The sequence below is a fragment of the Octodon degus genome, unplaced genomic scaffold (genome assembly GCF_000260255.1).
Source record: "Octodon degus isolate 3935 unplaced genomic scaffold, OctDeg1.0 scaffold00080, whole genome shotgun sequence".
Taxonomy (NCBI): domain Eukaryota; kingdom Metazoa; phylum Chordata; class Mammalia; order Rodentia; family Octodontidae; genus Octodon; species Octodon degus.
The window spans coordinates 8094775-8120134 of record NW_004524656.1 but is presented as its reverse complement, the minus strand read 5'-3'; the positions used below and the strand labels follow the sequence as shown (position 1 = coordinate 8120134).

General features: G+C 53.6%; 1 protein-coding gene across 4 annotated transcripts; it reads right to left on the bottom strand.

Moving 5' to 3' along the window:
• Positions 1-72: 72 nt before the first annotated feature.
• On the bottom strand, positions 73-24824 carry Pcsk7 (proprotein convertase subtilisin/kexin type 7). 4 transcript variants are annotated; one of them, XM_023721079.1, is made up of 18 exons: positions 24731-24824; positions 22765-22884; positions 22221-22315; positions 21836-22124; positions 21067-21201; positions 20469-20634; positions 19111-19201; positions 18028-18082; positions 17321-17459; positions 16508-16608; positions 13935-14102; positions 13401-13508; positions 12801-12903; positions 3745-3901; positions 3141-3235; positions 2165-2258; positions 1783-1900; positions 73-1517 (listed from the first exon to the last, which is right to left on the bottom strand). In XM_023721079.1, the coding sequence occupies exons 3-18, from the start codon at positions 22301-22303 to the stop codon at positions 1149-1151; spliced, it is 2271 nt and encodes a 756-aa protein (XP_023576847.1). In that variant the 5' UTR covers positions 22304-22315; positions 22765-22884; positions 24731-24824; the 3' UTR covers positions 73-1148. The 4 variants fall into 4 exon arrangements, with proteins under 4 accessions (XP_023576847.1, XP_004636532.1, XP_023576846.1 ...); XM_004636475.2 differs by having other exon boundaries at positions 21836-22315; XM_023721078.1 differs by lacking the exon at positions 22765-22884 and having other exon boundaries at positions 21836-22315; positions 24731-24793.
• Positions 24825-25360: the final 536 nt, after the last annotated feature.

Here is a 25360-nt window from a genome sequence, read left to right as displayed (position 1 = left end):
TTCTCAGGCCTGGCTGGCAGAGTTTGATTTTCTGTAGTCACATCTGCTTCCTGAGCAGGAAGCAGGTGGCATCTTGGGCTCATATGTGTTCTTGGTTGCTGTCCCCCCTCCCCAGAGGTCAGAACAGGCCTGGAGAGGATAGCGAATCTCAAGGGGAGAGGGGACAACCTGGCCACTTGAGTTAGCTGTGGGGGCAGGAGGAGGCGGGATAGGGAGTGGTAGCCTCATTTGGAAGGTCTTTATTTTGGAAAAGCTGTGCAGAAAAAAAATTAACAAAATGTTGCTGTGAAAAGAGAAAATCAAATTTTAAGCATTAAAAAAAAATTCCAATCAATTCACTAGCTCAGATGAAGGGAGGAGGCCGAGAAGGGGAGGAAAATCCAGGTGGTCAGGCAGGCGGCAGCCTCCGGGGAGGGGTGTTTCCCTGAGCACTCTGCAGAGGAAGACGGGGGTCCAGAGGGCAGGGCGGGCTGGGGCTGCTTCGGTTTGTCCTGCCCGCACTCACCTCACGCCTGCTCCTCCATCCTGTGGCAGACTTCCCTAGGGAGGCAGTTCAGCCCCAAGGAGCTGTGTCCCTCCTCACTATGCCAGGACCCATGTACCTACCCTCTAGGAGGAGGGGCAGGAGCAAAGGTGAAGGAGGCAGGGCACGTCCAAGGCTGGCACCGTTTGGGAGTGCCACTCCTGGAAAAGGCTGGGAAAGCACTGCTTTAGGGCAGGTCGGCCTGGGACTCTTCCCACGACTCTGTCTCCCACGACACTCGCCGGCCACCACAGGGCCTCAACCCACCTCAACCCCCCTCAACCCACAGCGTTAGCAACCCCTGTAACTGTCATCACTGGCTTGCCCACGAGAAACGGTCGTGGCATTCGGCCAACAGGAGAGCCAATCCCTTGGCAAGGGCTTCTCCTTGAAAGCATCCAGTCAGTTGGAAGAGGATCCTGTCCTCTCTCCAGGCGGTCCCCTGGCACCATCTTCTGCTGCTTTTCCTTCTGAAGGCCCTCCCCTCGCTGAGGGTAGCCAGAGAATGCTCAGGTTTCAGGTGTAAGCATCAGGACTGCTTTTTCCCTAGAGTGCCCCAGAGCTGGGAGCAGCTTCCCTGACTTCGGGAGAGCCCGGCCTACTTCAAGTCTTCCATGCCCTGAGGTCAGCAGATCTGTTCCTCCTTCCCCTGCAACAGGTCTAGGGGTTGGTGCTGACGAGGGCAGTCCAGGGCACTCTGGCTGTTCTGGGGCAGGGTCCAGTCCCCTTCACCGAGGAGGTCTGGGGCGAGGAGGTCAGATGTGGTGGGAGGGCTCCCATTCTCGGTCTCTGCTCCGTTCAGATCCTTACTGTTGCAAAGCGGCACTGATTCCAGCTCTGTCCCTTCCTCTCTGGGTTTTCGACTCCGTGGGGGCCAGTGGCATGGTCCATTCCTACTACCTCGGGTGGAAGCCACATTTCGGTGGCTCATGTACAACTCCAGCATGTAGTAAATGGTCCAGAAGACGGTAAAACAGCCCACCAGCACCAGGGTCTGGGAAAAGCCAAGCACCCATGTTAGGGCCTGTTGTCATGCCAAACTAGGAGCTCAGAGAGTTCCTTTCCTGGGAACACCCCCGCTGCATGCTGCCTGCTCCGGGCCACCACTGCAGGACTGGCCTCTGTGGGCTAGGGGCCTGGGGTCAGCACTGTGAACCGCTGCGGGGATCTAGGTCTTCCCACCCTCCCCTTCCCCGGGTCAGCCTGCACAGCAGCTGGACAGTCCTATCTGCCCATAACTCGAGTCTTGGCCCCGCTACCTTCAGCGTGTTGGGGGTGATGGTGTAGCCATCCTCCTCCGGAATTTTCAGTCCGGGTGGGCAGGGCAGAGCAAAGCCATCGTGCAGGTATTTGCCGCTCATGGCACTTTCTAGCAGCCTGTGAAGAAGCAGTGGGGAGAGGGTGCCTTATGGACCCTGTCCCTGTACCCTCTGCCATCACTGTCCCCTCACGGCCACTGAAGAGAGGGAAGGGAGCCCAGAGCTGTGCAGGAGGTGTGGCTTCCGCGCTCCCGGCTGTCTGTAGCTGCGGCCCAGAGCAGGAGGTACAGCCGGGGTTCTCGGAAGGAGACAGCATCCCTTGGCGTCGTCTTCTCCCGCTGCCCCCAGCCGCCTGCCCTCCGACACACAGAGCCGCACCTACCTTTGTCTTTCCCTGATGTCCACGGCACTCCATGTGGAGCCGTACAAGGTCAGCTGCCACTGCTGGAGGACACCCAACTGGGGCAGTTCATCACCTAGAGCAGGCGGGCAGCCGTGAGCCACACCCCCTGCCACCATGCCAGCCCGAGACCCAGCCATCCAGGCACTCACACCACACAGCCCATACAGTTCATAGCTGTCCACCCGGGACGCTCAGCTCTGCAGAATGCCTTACAGGGTGCTTGGCACAGGACAGGCAGGTCACAAAGTTGAACTCAAAAGCAGAGTTTTGCCTTTATTGTCCGTATTTTGGGATTTCAGCTAGAATTTTTCTTCTTTTCCTTTACTTCAGGGGTACTGGGGATCAAACTCAGGACCTTGTGCTTGCCAGGCTCTTTTGTTTTTATCTTATTTTAGGGTTTTTTGAGGGGATTTTTCATGAAAGAAAATTTTTTACCAAGTTAATAAAGGTTTGAAAAGCACTAGTTGGTCTATTGAATACCTAGCTTGACTAGACTCTGGGGGAGGGAGTGCAACTTCCAGCCTCTTCATTGTTTTTTTGGTACCAACTTGGGGACCTTGCGCTTGCCAGGCCGGAGCTTATGCCACTGAGCTATATCTGGCCTCTTCAGTGTTATTGCAGATATTCAGTAGTCACTATCACTGTGACTTTCTATAGGTCACTCCAAACTTCCAGGCCTCAGTTTAAAAAAAAAATGGTGAAAATCAGTCCTGCCTGTACCTGCCTACCAGGGCTGGCTGAAGCATGCTTATAAATGAAAGGATTTATAAGGAATTCTTCTCCAAGGAATTGAGAGGTGGCAGCATGGTTGGTTTTAGGGATGCACAGTCCTTGGTGCCTGCTCTGTCCAGTGGCAACCCTGTGCAGTCCACGTGGGGCCCTTTCTGGGGGGGCTCTGAGATCCAGAGGGACAATCAGGAAAAGCGGGGCCCTGAGGCAGAGCAGGGGGCCTCACCTACGTCCCTGATGACCAGTCTGTATGTGCCCTTCGCTCTTTCTCCCCAGCACCGCACAGTGGAGAAGGTCCAGTCATTGAAGCCACTGGGATCCCTAGGAAAGAACCATGTCGAGGAGATGAGAGGCAGGGCACAGGGCGCCGACCTGTCCTAGAATCGCTGCCTCCCCAATGCAGGAGCCACAGACATGAGCTACTGCCCTGTGCTAGAAGGGGACCCGAGCGCTGCCCCTTGACCCTGGGACCCCAGGGAATGAGGGACTTGGGCCCATGTGTCACAGGGGAAAAGCCAAGGTGGGGAGGACACAGGCTGGAAGTCCCATAGATGCCATGGATGCAGGTTTATTCTTACTTTCTCAGCACTTAGTAGCTCTGTGACTTGCTCACGCATTTGTAAAAGGAAGCCACAGAGCCTACTCCAGCAGGCTCCTCCACGATTAGAGGATACATCTATCTATCACAATGTCTAATACATCATAAACCCTCGACTGAATCATATGATCAATGGCTTCCAGCTGTCAAGGGCCGTCAGGGTATGGTTGCTTGTGACAGTGCCGGTAAGCTCTTGTGGACAGCTCAGGGGGCCACAGGCAGGCGTACGTACGAGTCCAAGCTGCGGGGGGCGCCGATAAGGGACATCATGCCACTGGGACAAAAGAGTTTCAGTTCCAGGCTGCCGCGGCGGGGGTGAGCGATGGAGACAGTCACTGCCACGTGCTCCAGGGTCTTCAGCCCCGACATCTCCAGGTCCACCCTGCTGACTGTAGGAAGTCAGGCTGGGGAGCCGGGAAGCCGATCCATGAACACTTACGCCCCCACTGCATCCCAGCGTGCACAAACACACAGGCTCGCCGAGCCACACACAAACATCTACAGCAACCTGGACCCTGGTGACTAGGACGCATGGCTGCTGACATTTACAACGTAGCTTAGAGCTGAGAGGGGAAGGCAGCGCTTGGCCAAGACAGTGTCAGAGCCCAACACAGCGACTTCACTTATCCATTCACCCCAAGATTATCTACTGAGTGCCTCGTCCATTTTAGGCACCTGAGTAGATTCTGGGAGCACAAAGACCAGTTGGGCACGGCACCCAGCTACCTGAAGACAGACGGAAAAGGATATGACCTATGTGAAACCGGCCAGGCAGGACAGGCTACGAGACAGGATGAGGAAGGGCATGAACGCCGACTGTGGAGGGTAGCCTGAGAAGGGAGAGATGGTGTGGCAAAGACGGGGGAGAGGGGGTAGAAGCAAGACCTGTATGTGGAAGACAATAAAAGTTCTTCTTAAAAAAGCAGTGAAGAGCCAGTGAGATAGCTCAGTAGACTAAGCGTCTGCTTAGGCAAGCTCAGGGATTAAGGTTCGACCCCGACTGGGCATGGTAGCGCACACTTGGTGCTGGGGAGGCTGAAAATAGGAGGATCAATCACCATGAGTCTGAGCTTCACAGTGAGATCCTGTACCAAACATGGTTAAAAAGAAAAGAAAAGAAAAGAAAAAAGCCAATCTCAAACTGGCATGTAACACATCATTCTGTTTACATAGCTATTTGCATGGGATTTCCCTGTACAGGTGTTTTTCTTTTTCTTTTTTTGTGGAACTGGAGATTGAACTCAGGCCCTTGCCAGGCAAGCGCTTATTCTACTGAGCCATCTCCCTGGCTTCTGTACAGGTGTTTTTCAACCTCCTGTGAATCTACAGTTCTTTGAAAACAACAAAACCCTAATGGAATGGAAGATTCAGTTGAAGATTAGAAAGAAATTAGAAATGCAACGAGAAATAATTCTTTCTAATGCACTTTTTTTCCTAGCAATTCATCCTAATATGCAAGAGAGCAAGGAATGCCTTCATTTTACAGATGAAATTCAGAGATTCAGAAAAGAAAAAAAAAAAAAAAAGAAAACAAAACAAAAAACCAGGCTTGGAATAACACCTGTTATTCCAGCACTTGGGAGGCTAAGGCAGGAGGAACGAGGCAAGTTCAAGGCCAGCCTAGGCTACATAGTGAGTTCAGGGGCAGCCTGGACTAGATAGCAAGACCCTGTTGCAAAAAACAAAAACAATAACAACAAAAAAAGGAACCTAGAATGGGAAGGGTTTTACTTTTTAAATTTTAAACAAGCAACTGAATAACCACTAAGAAGACAACAGTATGCAATATATTATTATTTTTTTAATTTTTATTTTTATTTGTGTGTGTGTGTGGCCAGCTCAGCCCACCAGGGGGTGGGGCTGGCTGGCATGTGGTGCTGGGGGATTGAACCACGGTCCCTGTGCTTTGCTAAGCTTGTTCTAAGTAGGTGCTTTAGACCACTGAGCCATCTCACTGGCCCCATATATTAATTATTGAAACTGTCCTACTAATCTGTTTTGAAACTGTCTCATTGCTATTTGTTTCTCAATAAAATTATTTTTAAAAAACTCAAGCAATTGAGAGCTATTATAAATTACTGAGCAAGGATGGAGGGTTTTGTTTGTTTTTGTCTTTTTGAGACAAGGTCTTGCTATATAGTTCAGGCTGGCCTTGAGCTCACTTTGTAGCCCAGGCTGGTCTCGAACTTCCAAGATCCTCCTGCCTCAGCCTCCTGAGTGCTGGCACTACAGGTATGTACCACCGTGCCTGGCAAGGATGGAGTTTTAAGCATAAAATGCTAAAGGTTTCTTCAGTGGCAGGTAGGAGAAACCATTGAGGAGGAAAGAGGTGACAGAGGACTGGATCATTCTAGGGCTAAGGTGGTATGTGGGGGACAATTGGGACTGAAGGAGGACAAGGCTCAAGGCTGTGACAGACTCTCTGTCCTGCTCAGCTCCTATCGCTGCTGACCTCATCTCAGTCCCGTCACATTCACTGAAGTGTGTCACATCCTATTTCACCACTTCTCCAGTATTGTAATGTTATATTTTGTTTTCCTGTCCTCCTCTTTCTTCCTTTCTTTCCTGAGGACTAAACCTAGGGCTTTTTATACTGGGCTACATCCCCAGAACTTTTTTTTTTTTTTTTAATTTTTTTTAAATTTTTATTTATTAGAGAGAGAGAGAGAGAGAGAGTGGTGTGTGTGTGTGTGTGGCCAGCTCAGCCCACCAGGGGGTGGGGCTGGCTGGCATGTGGTGCTGGGGGATTGAACCGCGGTCCCTGATGCCTTGCCAAGCTTGTTCTAAGTAGGTGCTTTAGACCACTGAGCCATCTCTCCAGCCCCCTTTTTTTTTTTTTTTTTTTTGAGACAGGGTTTCCCTATGCAGTTTGGGCTGATCTCAAACACAGTGATTCTCCTGCCTCAGCTTCCTGAGTACCGGGACTACTGCATGTGTCACTATACCTGGCATTGACCTTTCATTTTTTATTTTCAGACAGAGTTTTGCCAAGCCCCTAAGGTGTCCAAGCTGGGATTGAACTTGTGATTCTCCAGCCTCAGCCTCCTAGGGAACTGAGATTGTACCATTTTTATTCTTTTCTTTTTATATTGGTAGAGAGCAGAAATAAAGGCATGTATTTATCCTGCCAGCTGCGACTAGCCACCTTCTCTTATCCCCTTAATTATTCAGGCAGCTGCAGTCTAGCTGTTGTTCCCAGGAATACAGTGGAATGATTCTTTTTTTTTTTTGCGGAACGGGGGATTGAACTCAGGCCGTTGTACTTGCCAGGGAAGCGATTATTCCACTGAGCCATCTCCCCGGCCCCTAGTGGAATGATTCTTTCCAAGGCCCCCAGTGGGGTCTCTGTCAACCCCAGTCACATTCTCCATCTTTCTTACAGAAACCAGCCTTGACCCTGTAAATGATCTTCTAGTATATCTGAGCCTTGTCTCCAAAAACAACAGCAGCAAAAAACAACTAGAGAGAACAGATGTCCTCAAAACCTTACTTCAGGGCTGGAGAGATGGCTCAGTAGAATAAGCGCTTGCCTGGCAAGCGCAAGGGCCTCAGTTCAATCCTCAGTGTCGCAAAAAACCAACCAACCAACCAACCAACCTTACTTCAGTAATTACCAATACCTGGTCAACATACTCCTTACGTAGCTGGTTTTACCTCCTCCCCTTCCCAGATTCTTGTGACAGACTTCCCAGGCACCTGGCAGCTCATCAGTAAAGATTCTGGTGTGCATCTCTAGGAGGGGAGGCCTTGGAAAGCTCTTTATTCTTCTGTGTTTCTCTCTGCTGACCCTGACTGGTGACACTGTATTGGCTCCCCGAGGCTTCAAGACACAGCACAAGCGCTTCCTGAGGCCGTCCCATCCAGTGCCGGCCTCTTCCCATACTCCCACCCAAGCCCTCTTGAGTGCCTTGGCATTCTCTGAAGACACCCCGACTTTGTCCGTGTCACTCCTACTGCCTGGACGCCCTTTCCTCGAACCTTCCCTCCCGGCGAGCTCACCCGAGAAAATCGCGACCAATCTTTCTGAGAGCCTCTGCATCTTCCTGAGAGCAGCTCTCTCTCCTGCGCCCTCCCAGCGCCTGCCACCTGTCCCCGTGCATGCTGCCCTGCACTGCACGTTGCAGTCTTCCCTCCAGGCCAGGAGCTCTGCTGAGCAGGAGTCACGGCTCACCTCCGAACCCACACACTTTCTACACTGCCTGGCAAAGTGGGCTTCACATAGTTGGAGAGTAAGTGAGCGGCTCAATCAAGAGACAGTGCAGAAGAAAAAGCCAAGATTGCACTGCAAGGGAAAGGCTAGGGGAAAAGCTAAGCAGGGACACGGAGACAGGGAGGTCACATTTGGGGGGCTAGGGGATGGTGATGACAAAGATGCACAAGTGGCAGATGCTTGGGAAGCAAGCTGGCTTTTGAGAGGCGATAATGAAATCCCAAATTTTCTGTGCTAAGTGCACTGTATTGGTGGAGCATCAGTAACACGTAGTGCCAGGCGTGGTGGTGCAGGCTTTTTTTTTTTTTTTTTTAAAGAGATTTATTTATTTATTTATTTATTTATTTTGTGTGTGTGTGTGTGTGTGTGTGTGTGTGTGTGTGGCCAGCTCAGCCCTCCAGGGGGCAGGGCTGGCTGGCATGTGGTGCTGAGGGATTGAACCGCGGTCCCTGTGCCTTGCATAGCTTAGCTTGTTCTAAGTAGGTGCTTTAGACCACTGAGCCATCTCACCAGCCCCCGGTGCAGGCTTGTAATCCCCAAACTTGGGAGGCTGAGGCAGGAGGAGGCCATGAGTTTGAAGCCAACCTAAACTACACAGTGAGACCTTGTTTCCAAAACACAAACTGGGGGCTGGGGAGATAGCATGGTGGTTTAAGTGCCTGCCTGGCAAGCACAAGGACGAGGGTTTGATCTCTACTAGGGCATGCTGTGCTGGGCATGCCATGCTGGCCGCTGAAACTGGGCGTGGCGGCGCACTCCTGTAATCCCAGCACTGGGGAGGCTGAGACAGGAGGATCACTATGAGTCTGAGCTGTATAGTGAGACCCTGTACCAACTGAATAATAACAAAAAAGAAAGAAAGAAAGAAAGAAAGAAAGAAAGAAAGAAAGAAAGAAAGAAAAAAAAAACCAAAAAACTGAACCACAAACTGGGCTGTGATTTAGCTCAGTGGCACAGTGCCTGCTGGGGAAGTGAGCTCTTGAGTTGATTCTTGGTGCTCAAACAAACAAGGCACACAGTGACTTAGGAATAAAAGGATGAAGAAATATATTCTGGGCACAGGTGGAGGGCAGCACTGGCATGGCGGAGAAGGACCTACAGGGAGGGAAGTGACACGCTACAGAACAGTCTGAAAAGGAGCCCAGTCAAAGAGGAGCGCCTTCTCTGCGTGCACGATGTGCCCGGTGGCACGCTACAATCTCGTTTCTTTCTTTTATCGGTGTGGGTGCCGCCTTGGGTGGCCATGCATGCAGGTAGAATGCAATTATTTTTAGAATTTCTAGTAAATTAAATGTGTTAGCATGTTAAAGAAGCTAATGTTGAGAACAGCGTGTGGCACATAAAAGCCACTCAGGTCCCAGCTGGTGATCCTCACTGTTACTATTTACTCTTTGGGGTCTTTCTATTCTAAAAGAAACCAGGGCTGCTGCTGTTGCTGCTTCTTTTTTCTTTTCCTTTCTTTTCTTTCTTTCTTTCTCTCTGTAGCAAGGATTGAATGTGGCACTTTGCCCTTGCCAGGCAGGCATTTATACCACTGAGCTATCTCCCCAGCCCAGAAACTACGGCTTCTGTTTCACAATATTCTAGTGGGAGCTATGATAATCTCTACCCTCCTGTTGATGAGGGATATAACAAGAAATTTAGATCTAGGAGAGGTGTCAGCTAGTCATAAAAATAAGAGGGAGGACAAATGATCTTTTTTATTTTTTGAGCCATGGCCTCAGTTCTACAGTCCAGGCTGATCCTGAACTCACTAACTTAGCTCAGGCTGGCCTTGAACTCATGGTCCTCCTCCTGTCTCAGCCTCCCAAGTGTTGGGATTACAGAAGTGTGGTATCATGCCCCGCATGAGGACAAGTGATCTTAGATTGAAGTCTCAGAAGACATTTAGGGCTCTGGAGCAGTAAATGAGCAAGTAAGGGAAAAGGGGGATCAGGTATAGAGGTCAGAAGAGGGGTCACAGAGGCCAGAGGAGAGGGGCTGCAGCAAGGTCCAATTAGGCAGGTGAGAAGAGCAAGAAGGCTAAGAAGGATGAACTCTGAATTAGCTTCAATTCCCGGTTCTGCCAAAAACAAAACAAAACAAGAACTCTGAATTAGCCCTGCATGGGAAGGAAGAGGCACCATGGGTAATGGATCGAGGCTGCACAGCAGGGGCAGTGGATAAAACTGGGGCAGTGGTCTCAATGAACTCGTCTGAAAGGCTGAAGGGAAGGCAGAGGGAAGAATGGCAGAGAGGGGAAGAGTGGGCAAAGGGGCAAAGGACGGGCCTCACAGCACAGGCAGAGAATTAGTGCACACTCAGGGCACAGACCAGGAGGAAGGGCAGGCGTGAGTGGGTGCTCAGGACTCGCTTCCCATTCACGGACTCTGCAGAAGACACTCCTGCCCCAATCTCATTCGGGGGCCAGGGAGTCCACTCAGTAGAATAAGCGCTTGCCTGGCAGGTGCCCAAACCTCCTTCCTTCCCCTCCCCCCAGGAGAGATTTCAGACACAGTGCCTGCCTGCGCTAAAGGAGCAGGGCCCTGTACCCCCACCCCCCAACTTCCTCTTGGCGGGGTGGAGGCTGCCTGACTCTTCAGCTGCACTGCTCAGTCTGCCACACGCCATTACTTAAATTAACTATAATTAAATACAATTAAAATTCTGGCCCGCAGTCACATGGCCACATTTTAGTCTTCCACAGAACTGCAGTGCCATGGATCCAGAGCATTCTCATCAAGGCATAAAGTTCTGTGACAACTTTGCTCTGGAGTCTTAGAGGTATCTTACTTTCTCTCCTATTGTAGGATGTTCATCTCCTTCTGCCTGAGGAAAAGTTCCATTTCTGGCTCCAGATAAGGAATTGCCTACATCCTTCTGGGAAAAACTACAGCTTGGCTGAAGGGGGTTAGGTCTCTCAGTTCTCTGGGGCTTAGTTGCTCAGCTCTGCACAGCCCTTCAGCCTTTCAGACGAGTTCACTGAGACCACTGCTCCGCTTTTATCCACTTCCGCTGCTGCGCAGCCTCGATCCGTTACCTGTGGTGCCTCTTCCTTCCCATCCAGGGCTAATTCAGAGTGCATCCTTCTTAGCCTGCTTGCTGTTCTAACCTGCCTAATTGGACCTTGCTGCAGCCCCTCTCCTCTGGCCTCTGTGACTCCAGACTTCCTCCCTTCATGCGCAAGCTCTGGGTGACAGTCATCCTGTCAGAGAGGTCACCTTCCCTCTGACATGCGCAGCAGGCCTGCTTGCTGCCTGGGTGAAAGACTTCTTTTGCTAGGTGTGGTGGCTCACACCTGCAATCCTAGCACTTGGGAGGTTGAGGCAGGAGGACTGCTAAAAGTTTGAGGCTAACCTAGGCTACATAGTGAGGTTGGGGGCAGCCTGAACCACACAGTGAGACCTTGTCTCAAAATACCAAAAAAACCCCAAAACCAAAAATAACCCCAAAAACCAAAAAACCAAAACGAAACAAACTCCTCTAGCCCAAGCCCTAGACCTTTTCCTCCTCCTATGCACCCACTCCCTCCCTACACCACCTCCTGCTTTCCTCCCCTGGACAATTTGTCTCCCTTTCCCTTGCTCCCTAGTGACAAGTACACAGTTTCCAGAGGCCTCAACACCTAGCAAATGTGTCAGACATCCTGAGGCAACACCCCTTGGTCACAGGAAACAAAAGATGACACACTGGAGAGGCCCAGTCTTTCAAGTCAACTCTCTCAGCTGACAGAGACAACGAGAAACGTCCTAAGTGGGAGATAAAGGTCAGAAAGCACACAATCCCCAGGACCATAGGTGCAAAGCCAGGGGCTTCCGACAGAACCACATTCCTGGGCATGTTTTGGAGTGGCTGTGCCTTGGCTGGTGCATTATGCCCTTTCCAAGACAGCATTCCTTTTACGGGAAATGTAGTGACGGGCCCAAGGCTCCTTCCACAGTCGGGGAAATTGGCAGGAGCCAGGCCTGCTTAGGCAGAGGGCAACCCAACTCCTCCACGCACACACTCCACCCAAAGGAGCCTGACCCTCCTCCTTCTCGAGTCCTTCCTTTGGCTGCTCTTTCTCCTGCCAGGGCTCTGGTCTGAACACTTCTGAGGAGGCCAGAAAATGTGAGGACATGGTTTTGGTTTGGGTACAGAGTATGACATGCTTCAGCCTTCACAGAAAGCAGTGAATAACTAACTCTGCTTGCCAAGTTCCTCAAAGGAAGAAAGTCCCTGAGGGGCCAAGGGTGGAGAAAACTGGGAAATGTGGACACAGGAGCTGGGGCTGCCACCTTGGTGGCAAGCACGTAGGTCTGGTGTGTGCCAAGCACTGGGTTCTATAACCAGCACCAAAGCAACATGACAACAAGAAACCGTGCAGAGGTCCTCTCTAAAAAGACATCCTTGCCAGGTGTGGCAGCACACGCCTGTCACCCCAGCACTGGAAGGCTGAGGCAGAAGATCAGTGGGAGTTCCAGACCAGCCCGGGCTACAAACTGTCTCAAAAAGACAAAAAGAAAAAAGACCCTAATCTGCTTCCCTTAAGGGCCTCCCACCTCTGTGCTCAAAGTACAACATCACTCTTTAGACAACACCCCTCCTTTCTTACCCTGTCACGCAATCCCAGCAGCCCAGGCACCATCTAATTAGGCGGGCAACTCTAATCTAGGGGACCCCTTCTTATGCCTCTGCTCACCACCATAGGTGGTGTCTGGCTCTAGGAGACAAGCCTGAACAGCCAAGGAACGAAGTCACAACTCCTTCAGCTCACCCCGGCCTGGGTGGGACAGCCGAGCGATCTTAGCCTGAAGTCTCAGGAACTTGGTTCACGTTCAGCCCCACGCCTGCCCCGCCCTCCCGCCTGCCTAGCTGACTGCTCAGTGGCTCCTTTCACTCCTAGGAGCTCAGGAGAAAGGTCTTGTTTAAGCAGCCATGGGGCCAGCCAACTCAGAAGCAGCAACATGTCCTAAAATGGTCAAAGAAAACTCCACAGGTTTGGCTAGAGCTCAGCTCCTGAAGGAAGCGGGGAAATCGGCAGGGAGGATGAGCCAACCGCCCCTCCATCCACCCTGGGACTGAGACCTAATGTGAACCCCTTTGTGCTGAGTACTTACCATTCCACAGGACCTCCAGTGAGTGGGGGGACTGCAGAATAGCCTTGTTCTCTTTCAACATGGGGCTGACGTAGGAAGCTAAGTAAGGGACAGACGTCCAGATCTGTTAAAGGAAAGGGGTACTGGTGGCAAATTGACAAACAAGACTGATCACACTCACGCTCATGCCTGTCCAGGCTTAAGCCCGCACACGCTCCTCCACATGACCCACAAGGCCCAGCTCTATTCTGCCTCTCTGCATCATCACCTCTTCCACCGAGGCTCCTGCTGACAACCTGGATTGCTCCTGAGGCACCGAGCCACGGAGGCAGAGGAGCTGCCGTGTCCAGGGCGGGAGGGAGAAGCCAGCACCTCAGAGTTCCCAGCTACAGTCCCTTCTACTCCACTAAACAGTTTGGGGGCTTCTATTATAATGTAGAGCCTGAGTGCTTTTCACGTATAAAATGGCTATGAGCTGACAGAGGGTAAAAGTGGTCAATGAAACGGTGCAATGAGCACAGCGAGTGTGTAGGCTGTGCCCCTTGACACGCTGGGAAAGGCTTCAGCATCCGCCGCCTGTTTGCCCACCCCGCCCAGGCCGCCTTGCCCCCACCTGCTCACCTTGGCTGCATTGACGAGTCTCCAAGCACTGAGCAGGCCGAAGCCGTGCTGGTGGCTGTGGCTGAAGCCCGCCTCATTGGTGAGCCAGTCTGCACGGCGATCTTCATACTGAAAGGACAGGGCCAGCATCATAACAACAGCCTGACTGTAGTCTCCCTGCTTCCCTCTGGCCAACCCAGTCCTGAAGCTCCCACTGAGGTCACTGGAATGGATTCCCCCAGGAAAGCTGGGAAAGGTCAAAGCCCCCTGACGTTGCTACCTGGCAGTTTCCTTCCAGAGAGGGAGTTAGGAGGCATCAGCTGCAGAGCAAAGCTGTCCACCCAGAATGCCCCTTGGCAGGTAAAATGGCATAGCAGAACAGGCCCAGGTTCAAACATGTGATCTTAAGGGTATTACCACAACTGTTCCTTACAAGTGCCACTCCGGAAGTGACTTGGTGTCTAACGCTTGGGACATTTAAAATCTGAGGCCTCCTGACACCCAAAATCTGGTATGGGCTGGGCCTGGCCACCTGTCTACCTACCAGGACCTTACCTGGGTGGCTGTGAAGACAATGATATGCTGGACATCGCGCCATGTGAGACACGGCCGCACCTGCAGCATGAGGGCGATCATGCCAGCTGCCAGAGGTGCTGCCGCAGAGGTCCCCGTGTGGCCCTCTGTGCAGCCGGTGCCCTTCTGGAGGTCCCAGTCGGTGGTCACCTGGGAAGTGGAGTGTGGAGCAGTGAGGGTGTCAGAGATGAGCTCAGGCCTCAGAGCAAGCCTCTTAGGTGGCCCTGGCTTTGACAAAGCTGTGTGTTTGACCACAGGGGCCCACAAGCAGGGCCAGACAAGGGACCCTCAGTCCTGCTGGCCTCCAAGAGACCTCTGCAGAATCAAAATGAGTGGCTTCTGAGGGCAAGGTTGTAGGGGGAAGATGTAGACATGCCAGGGGCCTTGGCTGCCACCAAGTTTTCTGATTCTTCTCCCACTCCCCCAATTCTCCACCCAGCCCCTCAAGCCCCTTCAAGCGGAAGTAGCCAGGGGAGCTTCTGGGCTTCACCTGCAGCTGAGACAACAGAATGGCCAGTGGAGGAACTCCCACTTGGCAGCCCAGGGACGGGGCTGGGGCAACACACGTGTGCACCCCACTGGCTTGGGGTCCACTCAGTGTCGATGCAGCCTGCCCGCCCTGCTCTACTGTACTCAGGATGAGCTGCCTGTCTGCTCCGGCTGGTGTCTGGGGTGGGTTTCCAGGATCTCCTTTCCCACCCATAGTTCTGAGGAAAGATGCAAGGGCGGAGATGGCATCTGCCTGGCAATACCCTCCTTTCATGTCCCACCAATGCCAGAGTCTCAAAAGGTTCCGCTGAGGAGGGCTCGGCCTCAAGCTGCTCCTCCATGTGGCACTTAGATCCTTATCCCGCGGTGCTGGTGCAAGACCAGGGACTTCCTTTCTTCCAGTTTCTCTTCTGGGTCAGATAGCAGGGTGCCAACTTTTGCCAAGAGCTGCCTTTTCTCCATTGTACTCACTGCTTCCCTCCCAGCTGTTACAGCAGCTGCCAAGAAGTGCAGTTTTCACCCCGACACCGTGCATGCCCAGCCAGAAAGGCAAAAATACTCTCCAAGTTGTAATCTCAACGAGAACAGGAAGCTAGTCCTGTGCCAGGGAGCAGATTGATTTTTTCCTGCTAAGGAAATGGGCTAACAGTGCCGGTCTAGTGTGTAGCTGCAAACTTGCCCACGACGTAGGAGGTGCACGGCACCCCAGGGAAGTCCAGGGAAGCTTCCAGTGGCCAAACCGTGGGAAGTGAACACTCCCATCTCTGCCCTAAGAGAGGCAGCTCCACCAGCTGTCCCAGGCATCAGACAGAAACTAGCAACAGAAGTTCCCAGGGCAAAGCCATTCCAAAGATGGAACTTGACTACGTGAACTCTGTATTCATTTCTGGCCAAATTCTAGTTGGGACAGAAGGCTGGGGAAAGGGTGAGAAGCAGAGCTCAGTTTGGAAGGGAAAGGCCAGGCAGGCACTGCGGAGCAAGTGACCATTCTTTTGGGGAGCCTTAGGGCCTGGCTGCAGCAAGAAGCAGATGGCCCCCCGGCACTCCGGCGGGGTGAAGACAGAGCACGTTCCTGCTCTTCCTCCTACCCAAGCCTGACCTGGGGCAGGGCGTCCCATGGACACAGGCCCAGGCTGCCAAGCACAGCCTTGCGGCTTTTCACTTCAGTCCACTCCCTTTTCTCCTCTCCCGGAGGCAGGGCAGGGTGGGAGGGAGGAGGGAGTGGGGTCAATTGGCACGGCGCCTTGGAACATTGTGTTGACCAGAAGTCATTTACTGGCATAACAAAATTTTAGTTTTGGAAAATGAACTTGACCCTGTAGGAAGACAAAGCAGTCTAATTCCCAGTGGTCCCAGAGAGCCCTCCCCACTCGGCCACTGGAGAAATCTGACTCCAGACGGCTGCAGCACAGCTCTTGCCTGGAACCTCTGGTCCCCAGTTACCCTGCTATGGGCCACAGGGACACGCGTGGAGCTCCAGGACTATGGCCCTGAGACCTGGCTTAAACCCGCGGGGAGGGAACCCAGCCCAGGTGGCTCCCAGGACTCCAGGGGCTCCCACTCTGGTCTCCCTCCCTGCCCCAGCTCCAGCTGTACTCTAGGCAAAAGCTCTGCCACGCTGACAGGAGACAGTCATCTGGCTTCTTGTCCCGCCCATCCCATAAAGACAAAGCCCCGAGCTGTCCTCCTGAGGACGAACATGACAGAACGAACAGTATTTACACAGCGGCTGAATAGCAATGCCATGAGGCTCTATTTTTAAGCCCAGGGCAAGAAGCCAAAGCCGAAATTCTACCATGGGAAGGTATTTCAAAGTAGTTTAATCAATATGATACTTGTTTCTATAACAATATGTATATTTGTTCCAAGTTAAAAATTTTGACATCAAAGCCGTTCAAATGGATTTATTCAGAGCCCTCAGCAGTCTCTCAACAAAGGCCTTAAGAGGCTGAGCTCTTCGAGGGGAGAGGAGCAAAGAAACACACGGTGATGGCTGAGAGGGGTCATGCAGGACAGGCAGGGGCACAGGGACAGGCGTGCGACAGGGACAGGCGTGCGACACTCACAATGCTCCGGAGCATCTTGTCCCCACCGCTGAAGGTGACCGCCAGCATGGAGGCACACTCTTCTGCATAGAAAGGCATCCGGCCCTCCTCATCCACAGCACCTGGCACCAGGAGGGAAATGGGAGCCACGGTGACAAGGGCATCCCGCAGCAGGGGCCTGGTACTAGTGGAGGTGGCTCCGAGTTACCCCTGGGGGCAGGCTTGAGCTTAGAAATTGATCTGAGCTGGTGAGGCCTGGTGGCACGTTCCTATAATCCCAAGTACTAGGGAGGCTGAGGCAGGAGGTTTGCAAGTTCAAGGCCAGCCGGGCCAATTTAGCAAGACCTTGTCTGAAACAAACCAACAAAAACATGTTTTTGATAATTTCCAGGGCAAAACTGAGCGCCTCCCACCTTTATACTTAGGCATTCAATTTCTTTCTCTTTAATATTTACTAAGCATCTGCCACATGGAAAATATCACATCCTGATCTCAGTCGGGCAGGAAGTTGGGCAGGTAAATATTACAGCTGCAGTGACAAAGCCCACAATTGGGAGCACAGGTTAAGGCTAGAGAGGAATCAGGGAAAGCTCCACACAGAAGGCAGGTGGCCTGTGGAGTGACAGGGCTGCAGCGGAGACCTGACTAGCCACCGTGCGGAAGCATTCCCAGAGAAGCCCTCTCGGACAGCAGGCCCATCCTGACCCCAGCCCAAAGTGCTGCCCTTGCTCACGTTGAGATAGACACACAGAAGCAGTGGCACACTGGGTCTCTCTCTCTCTCTCTCTCACACACACACACACGCGCGTGTGCACAGAACCACTGGGTCACTACCTATGGTGACGGTGTAGATGGAGTTGGCGTAGCCATCGTAGTTGCAGTTGTCATTGTGCTGGCCCCCATTGCCACTGGCCACCACGAAGATGCTCCCAAAGCCCTGGCGACCGGCCATCACTCCATGTTGCAAGGCAGCCTATGGAGCCAAAATGTCAGGATATCAGCCGAGGGGCTCACAGAAAGACCCCTACCCACCACACCAGCCACTCTTGCCTTCTACAAGGAACAAGGAAGAAAGCTCAAAGGGCACTGGGTGTGGGGAAAAGATACACAGCAGGGTACCAAATGGGATGGGAGGCTGAGGCAGGAGGACTGCTGTGAGTTTGAGGCAAGCCTGGGCTACCTAGTAAGTTTCGGGCTAGGCTATACTACCTAGGGAGACCCTGCCTCAAAAAAACCCAAAGAAGATGGGGAGGAAGCTTAGAGTACAATGAAGTCGGCTGGACATACTGCTTAGCTGGTAAGAGCCAGGCCAACAAGCTAGTCAAGACCAAGGTCAAAGGGAAGCAACCTGAAGACATCACTCCATCCCTCTGAGAACCTACGCCCACCACGCCCTCCACGCCCACCACCCCTAGCCCGGGCTGGGCGTACACTTCCTGAAAGGAGGCTGACGGACCACAATGCAGCTGGGGAGGGTGCAAGGAGGATGGACTTGCAGTAGTGTGTTTAGGGCCAGGTCTCCTGGTCTCCCCCCAGTTTACCTTTCCAAGCTGGTGGGGGCCATCCACTGTCTTCCCGTCATCATCAGGGCCCCAGCTGTTGAGAAACAGCCGCAGGGAAGAACCAGAGCCAGGCCGTCCCTACCCACCCGGCCTCCCAGGCTCTGCTGGCCACCCCGTCTGTGCCGCTTACTCTCTTCTTGAGGGTTCCAGTTCACGACACCCATCATTATTATTTTTTTCTTTCCTTTTGGGGGTTCTAGGGATTGAGTCAGGGCCTCCCACACACTTCCACTCTAAGCAAGCCCTCTATCACTGAGCTACCTTCCCAGCACTGGGATTCTGTCAGGAAAAGACAGATGCTTCAGAGGTCTGGCCCCTCTCCACAGCAGAACACAGAGGACTAAACTAAGGTTCTTTTTTCCCTCTGGAAATGTCCCCAGTGTAGGACTTAACTTAGAGATTTTCTTATTCAGGCCTTTATCCTGACCCTGGACTCCAAATGGTGGGTCCCACTGACACACAACAGCATACATACAGCCTTAGAGCAGAACAGGGTCACTTCTTGGGGTTGAGGCATCTGCACAGGGCTAGATAGGAAGGCCCCCATGAAGGGCCGCTCTCACTGGGCTAGCTCTCAGTTCTCAGGCTGAGGAATTCTGCTCTTTGAGAGGAAATACTTTGTGGATGACATCAAGGATTTAAGAGGGACTGGCTAGAGGCAGGCGCAGTGGCATGGAGGTCGCCCACCCCCAATTCCTCCTTATCCTGCCCACCATTGTCAGAGCCTGAAGCTGCAGGCACTTTGTTGTAGAGGGGTCGGGACTGGCCCTAGGATTCAGTTTACCTGTGGTTGGAGGAGGAAGCTTGGTGAGTTGAGAAAATAACTACCTGTGTGACAAGCAGGACACCCCTGGCATTGTGATCTAGCTATTGGGGTGACAGGAGCTTAAGACTGCCCACGGCCGGGCACCTGGAGAATGGAGGGCAATAGCCTTTTCAGCTGAATGAAGGGCCCGCGTGGACCTGCCTGAGCCAGCCCAGCATGCTGGCCTCATGTTGGAGGATTCATTCCAGGTGCGCCACCCTCTCACCTGCGCTGCCTCACCCGCAGCTCTGCCTTACCTGCAGCTGTAGATGTCATTGATCTGATAGTGCTTGTTGAATGCCACAGCCTCCATGCTGTCCGTGAGCGGCCCGTCCAGTACCCGGATGCCTAGGCATGGAAGACGCCAGATCCTTACTCAGACTGGCTCCCCATGAAACGGGTAACTTCGCTGCCCCCCAAGTGGGGGACTGGGTGGTGGGAGCGACATGTGGGACACCTACTTCCCCTGTGTTTTTTTGGTACTTTTTTCAATTGTACCACATATCTGTGTCACCTGTCTGAAAAGACTTTTTTCCTGTCATGCTGGAGCTTAGGCTGTAATGATCCCAGGGTTTTGTGAGAAAGGAAGGCTAGAATGCAGGGAACTCATTTTCTTCCTGTCTTCAGCCCAGTCACGTAAAACAACTAATGCAATCCTTGACACAAAAGATGGTGGGTAAGTGGTATGCACTACAAGTGGCACTCGCAGAGATGTTTGCCCCCCAAGATTGGGATGTCATGTCTTGTGAGACCACAAAGGGACAGCTGGGGCTTTCAAAAGGGGCTCAGAGCAGGGCATGGTTGCTCACACTTATCCCAGCACTGAGGTGAGGCTGAGGAAGGAGACTTGCAGGCTTGAGTTCTACCTGGCTACTCAGCAACACTGTCTCCAAACAAAAAATAAAAAGGGCTAGGGCTGTAGCTCAGTGATAGAGCAAACTAATACTGACAAATAGCAGGGCGGGCGGTCTTGAGCTCTGAAGGTTTCTGGCCCACTCTGCAATCTCATCTGCAGAGGACTGCTGCCTCCTGCTGGAGAAAGAGAGGTATGCAGCCAGCCCACAGGCTCTGCAGGTTCGCAGGCGATTTTAGGAAAGGGGGGGGGGGAGGTGTTTTCCAGGTCCTTCCTGTCGCTTTCTGAGCTGATGGATAAGGAGTGAAGTGGGCCATAGCACACTTTCAGTGCGGGACTGGGCCGCCCAGCTCTCAAGTGGCTGGAGAGCAGCTGTGACAGCACAGGGGGCCGGAGAGGTGGCCCTGTGAGGGCAGTCTACACAGGCGTGGAGTCGAGAAGGAAGAGCTGTTGGCAGGCACTTCGTAAACTACACAAGTGCAAGCACAACTTAAAGGAATAAGCTGTTACAATTTGGGTCATGGATCAGAAAAAGAGACGGGGAGACAGGAGAGGTGGTGCTTTGGGACAACGGATGTGCTGCTAACGATTCATTAGGATATCACTGCCCTGAAAAACCAGCCAGCTAGCCATCCTATTAGTTCATCCTTTACTGTAGGCTGTGTGTATTTGGGGTAGAAAAAGAAGTTGCACAATGGGGTGGGGGTCTGGCAATGACTGCGGTGCCCACGGCTGAGCCAACCAGGGCCATCGGGCAGTTACCTGCTATGCGGCTCCCGTAGGCCACGCCCACTGCACAGAAGCTGTTGTTGGGCACAGCGGCGATCTCGCCTGCACACCGCGTGCCATGGTGGTTGCCATTCTCCACATCCGGGTGGGGCATGGGGTCAGGATCATTAGAGTTGAGGTCATAGCTACCCTCAGGGCTCTGAAATATTGAGGGACAACAGGCAGCCACTCACTGGTTAGAAGGAGGTAGGTCCTAGGGGTCCCGGAGAGAAAGAAACTGGGAATTTGGGACAGCCTAGGATAGGAGAGGGGTAGCTAAAAATCAGGTTAGGAAGAAGGTACCCAGAACTGTGGGGAAACAAGCTGCCTACAGGGGCCACTCCCTACTCCGCAGCTGGGCACAGCAGTAGGAAGCAGGAAGTTGAGGTTGGTGCTTTCCCTGGGGGCTGAGCACCTGCTGCATCTCAACTGCCAGCCTGGAAAGCCGGCTGGAAGAGCCGAGGAAAAGGCACCCCACCCAACCTCCAGGCCATCTGGTTTGGCTCAGTGCCTGCTAGGTGGGGGCATGGGACAGAAGCAGGGTACAGAAGGAGCTAAGAGTGCGACAGGGAGGTGGGGCTGGGCCACTCACATAGTTGGGTGCAATGTCCTGGATGGTGTGCTCTACTCCGTCGTCCACCACCACCACCGTCACCCCGCGCCCGGTTACATTGCGCTCCCACACACCTGTCACGTTTATGTCCCTGCCAGGGCTCCGCCGGTTGTTCTGTAGGAGACAGGGTGGGAACCCAGTGACACATGGGTACCCCAGAGACAAGATCAGCTAGCAGCTCCCTTTCATCTAGGCTTCTGCCCAAGAGCCAGGGGGACGCTGTGGGCCAGCAGGTCACATGGACCAGAGCCAAGAGTGTCATGTGAGAGCTCTGCCACAGACTTGGTCCCCAGGAACGTCTGGCATCCCTCATGGTCGACTTGGGGTAAAACAGTGGATAGTCTAAAGATTGGACAATATAGTTATTATGCCAGCCCATAACGTGGCAGGCACTGTTATAAATGCTTCATAAGTACTTTCACTTCCCCCAACCAGAATTTCATGAGGCAGGTACAATCAGTCTCCCTTTTGCAGATGGGGAACCTGAGGCACACAGAGGTCAAGCAGAGGTGCATGCTAATAAGTGGCAAAGTGGGTGCGCATGCCTGCCTGAGTGCCTACAGGCACTGGCAGGCCAGTGTCTCTCTAGATGGTGGACATGGAAAGTAGGGGCTGAATACAAACTCGAGTCCTGGCTACAAAAAGTCCTTCAAGTGAAGGATGGGGGGGGCACAGAAGAGGTGTACAGTAGAAGCCAGTAGAGACCCAGACCAGAACCTACCCACTGGCAACAGAAAACTGGACTCACCAGGTGCCACTGCTGCGGGTACTTGGGGTCATTGAAGTGGACGCTGCGCTTGGCCCGCTTCAGCAGCCTCTGCTCCGAGTGCCAGCGCACAGCCTCATGCCCAGCTAACACGGCCTCAGCCTGCTGCCGGATGGCCTGCACCTCCGTGGCGTGGCTAGGCCCAGCTGGCTGCACAAAGAGGTAGTGGCCCCGGAGCTCTCCGATGCGCCCAGCATTCACCAGCCCTGCAGCCTGGGCCACGGCATCCGCTTGCTGCTCCAGATGTTCTTCCTGGTGATTACCTTCCGGGCTGTCCAAGTGCACAGCCCAGCTGAGCCCCCCTGTGCCCTGGGCATCAGGCCCGCCTGCCCCTGCCAAGCCCATGACCCAGGGAACCAATACGAACAGCACAGCCAACTGCAGCCAGAGGTGGGTGGGCAGGCCCGGAGGGGCATCCAGACATGGCACTGTCTGCCTCCCCTTCGGCATCAGAGCAGCAGGCTGCAGGCAAAGAGAAAGGACAGAAAAGACCAAGAGTTGAGGGCTGCAGGAACCTGAGAGGGTGGCTTGGGCCATCAGTGTGTGCCCCCCAACTCTCAATTTGCTCCTTTCAGTCTTCAGCGTTTGATTCTCTCTTTTAGGTCACCCTTACTTCTGCTCAACGAGGTTGGCAGCAGGCTGAGTATGGCCCAGCATTAACCACTGGATGGCTTCCCGCACACCATGGCCCCATCCCCACTCTGTCAGAAAGCAAGCCACACCCAGCTTCTCACCCACACCACACTGCTCTTCCCGCTGTTGCTACTCACAAAGTACAATAACGCCTAGGAGTGACAGGCAGCAGCTCCACTGCTCTCTGCCAGAGGATCCCACCCCTTGTTCCAAGGGGACGGAAATCTTATCCTAGCTGACATCCCAGTCTGGCGGTCCTCAGTGGGCCCCATGCCCACCTGGGCTCTCTGTGACGTTGAGCTCCTGGTCTGGCTAACCACGTCACACTCATTTTGTGCACCTGGAGCAAAGGTGTCACCTTCGCTGAATAGTGTTGATTCTGAGCATAGGCTGTAGACCTGTGGGCCCCAAGAACAGAAGAAATAATGTCCCACCAAACTCAGAGGAGCAAGCAGAGACCAGCCACGAACCCCAGGACTAGTGACCACTGGAACTGTCTACAGATAGGTATAATTTTTAGATATCTAAAATAGGCCACACAGCTAGGCCTCCAATTCTAGCACTTAGGAGGCTGAGGCAAGAGGGTTGCCACAAGTTTGAAGCCAGCCTGGGCTACACAGTGAGTTCAAGGTCAGCTAGAGCTGCATAGCAAGAACTTGTCTTTAAAAAAAAAAAAAAGGCTACAGGCTGAAACATCTGGCACAGTAAGGCCAAATTGGGTACAAAACCCAGAAGCCATACTTCTTGTCCTATTATGTGGCTTTTCTCATTTGTTTTCTAGTAGCCCAGCAGTGGACTTAACTGTCATTAAAATCTCTCCTGAGAAAGTAGGCAATTCAAGGGGTGGGGAGATGGCTCAGTAGAATAAGCACTTGCCTGGCAAGTTCAAGGTCCTGAGTTCAATCCTGGGTCCCACAAAAAAAAAAAGAAAGAAAAAGAAAGTAGGCAATTCAGTTGCTAGAAGTACAGGCAGCCAGTGGGGTGAAAGAGGAAAAAGCCAGAGAGAGGGAGAGACTGGGCCAGAGAGGGGGCAGGGGGGTTGGAATGGAACTGAGCAGGCATACAGGGCAAGTGGCAATGGGAGAGAAGAAAGGAGTGCACAGCAGCTGCAGCCGCCCCGTAACTAGCTTGACAGGCAGTTTGGGATGGAGAGCTCAGGCTCCAAGCTCAGCCTCTAACTGCCCGTAGAACCAGGGAAGTGGTCCCCAGAGGCCTCAAAGGACAGAAAGGGTCAAATGTGAGCTGGTGGGCAGGTGTGGGACAGGGACAGGTGAGTGGCTGGGCTCCTTTAGAACCTCTGCTGTCTGCTGAGCCCAGAGGACAGCTGAGAACTCAGACACACACAGAAATGAAAACAACTCAGAACATCCTAGAAAAGCACTGACTTCACTGACCATTTCTTTGAAAGAGAAGCTATCTATACCACCTACCATTTCCTGCTAAATTCCCCATCCCACAGCTGTTCCTTAGGTTTCTGTGCATATTCTCACAATTTCTCCCTGCCTGCCTACCAGTAGCCTCCACTGTCCCTAAGTCCTCAGGCATCTTCCCTTAGTGACTGTTGGGAAGCTGAGTAGGCAGGCAGGCTCCTTCAGTCTCAGTAGAGCCCACCACCGATTTCTGAAGGAGAAACCTGAGCTCTTCCCATCTTCCAAAAATCAAGCACCATTGCTTGTTTTGTTTGTTGAGACAGGGTCTTGCTATGTAGCTCAGGCTGGTCTTGAGCTCACTATGTAATCCAGGCTAGCTGGTGGCGATGCTCCTGCCTCAGCCTCCCAGGTGCTGGGATTACAGGCATGTGCCACCACGCCCGGCAACAGCAGCATTTTTCTCAACCAGCCTTCTGGGCAGGGAACTTTAAACACCTCCCGGAAACACAGCCTCACTTCTGCCAAGTGCTAGGCCTATCTTTACAGGTTTAAGTGGTCAGGGAAGAAGGGCAATCCAAAGTCCACGATTCTGCTCCCAAGAGACTGCCCTCTCAGTCCTCACAAACTGCTCCCGGCCACCCGCCGGGGCCACTTTCACTGATCATCCCTCCCCTGGCCTCGAAGGCTCAGAGCTCCGCGCTCCCTTCTTCATTAGGACCTGGAATCCCAGACCCGGGGTCCCGTTCCACTGGGGTCCCCCATGTCAGGACCAGAGGCGTCCTCTGTGCAGCGCCCTCATCCTCAGACACCAGTTCCCCCCGCTTCTGGCGGCCCGGACTTCCAAGGTCCAGCCCCCACCTAGTTCCCAACTCACCGGCCCGGCCGCAGCTGCCGCCGCCGCCGCCGCCGCCGCCGCCTCCCTGCGGAAACTCGCGGCTTCCCGGGAGCCCCAGCCAGTGACAGCGGCATCACTTCCGCCCGGCGCCGCAGCCAATCAGCGGCCGGGCTCGGCGGCCCGGCGACCCGAGCAAGCCGCGCCTGGGGCAGCATCCACAGGCGGCCTCTGTCGCCGGGCCGGAGGGCTGCTGGGCTCCGCTCGCGGGGCTTCCGCGCCCCGACTCTTCTGGGCGTCTTCAGCAGCTTCCCTTCCAGAGGGTTCTTCTCCTTCATGGCGTCCTCTGTAAAGGGCACCTCGGTCCCGACCTGTAAACATACCTCGTTGCTCTTTTCCCCCTGACCTCCATGGGCCCGGCTCGCCCTGTGGCCCTCCCAGCGGGGCGCCCGCCTCCTTCAGGTCGCCTTCCTTCTCGCGGTCAGACGTCCCTCTTCGCTGCGCCCCCGCAGAGGCCACTAGGATCTCCGGGGTCTCCCGCAGGCGCCGCCAGCCCCAGGCAGCGCCGGCTCTCGGCGCCAGAGGGCGCTGTCGCGGGCGGCGCGCAGAGTCACGGCCTCTCCTCCCGCCGCCGAGCCTCGCCCCCTCCGCTCGCGCCGCCGGAAGTGGGCG

Bases quoted from the DNA above. Each gene is read 5' to 3' on its own strand.
- Pcsk7 (XM_004636475.2), bottom strand. From the start codon at position 22,303: ATGCCGAAGGGGAGGCAGACAGTGCCATGTCTGGATGCCCCTCCGGGC. The intron at 14,103-16,507 runs GTGAGTGTCGCA...TCCACTTCCCAG, and splicing joins ACAAGATGCTCCGGAGCATT to GTGACCACCGACTGGGACCT. The intron at 1,518-1,782 runs GTAGCGGGGCCA...GGCTTTTCCCAG, and splicing joins TCACCCCCAACACGCTGAAG to ACCCTGGTGCTGGTGGGCTG.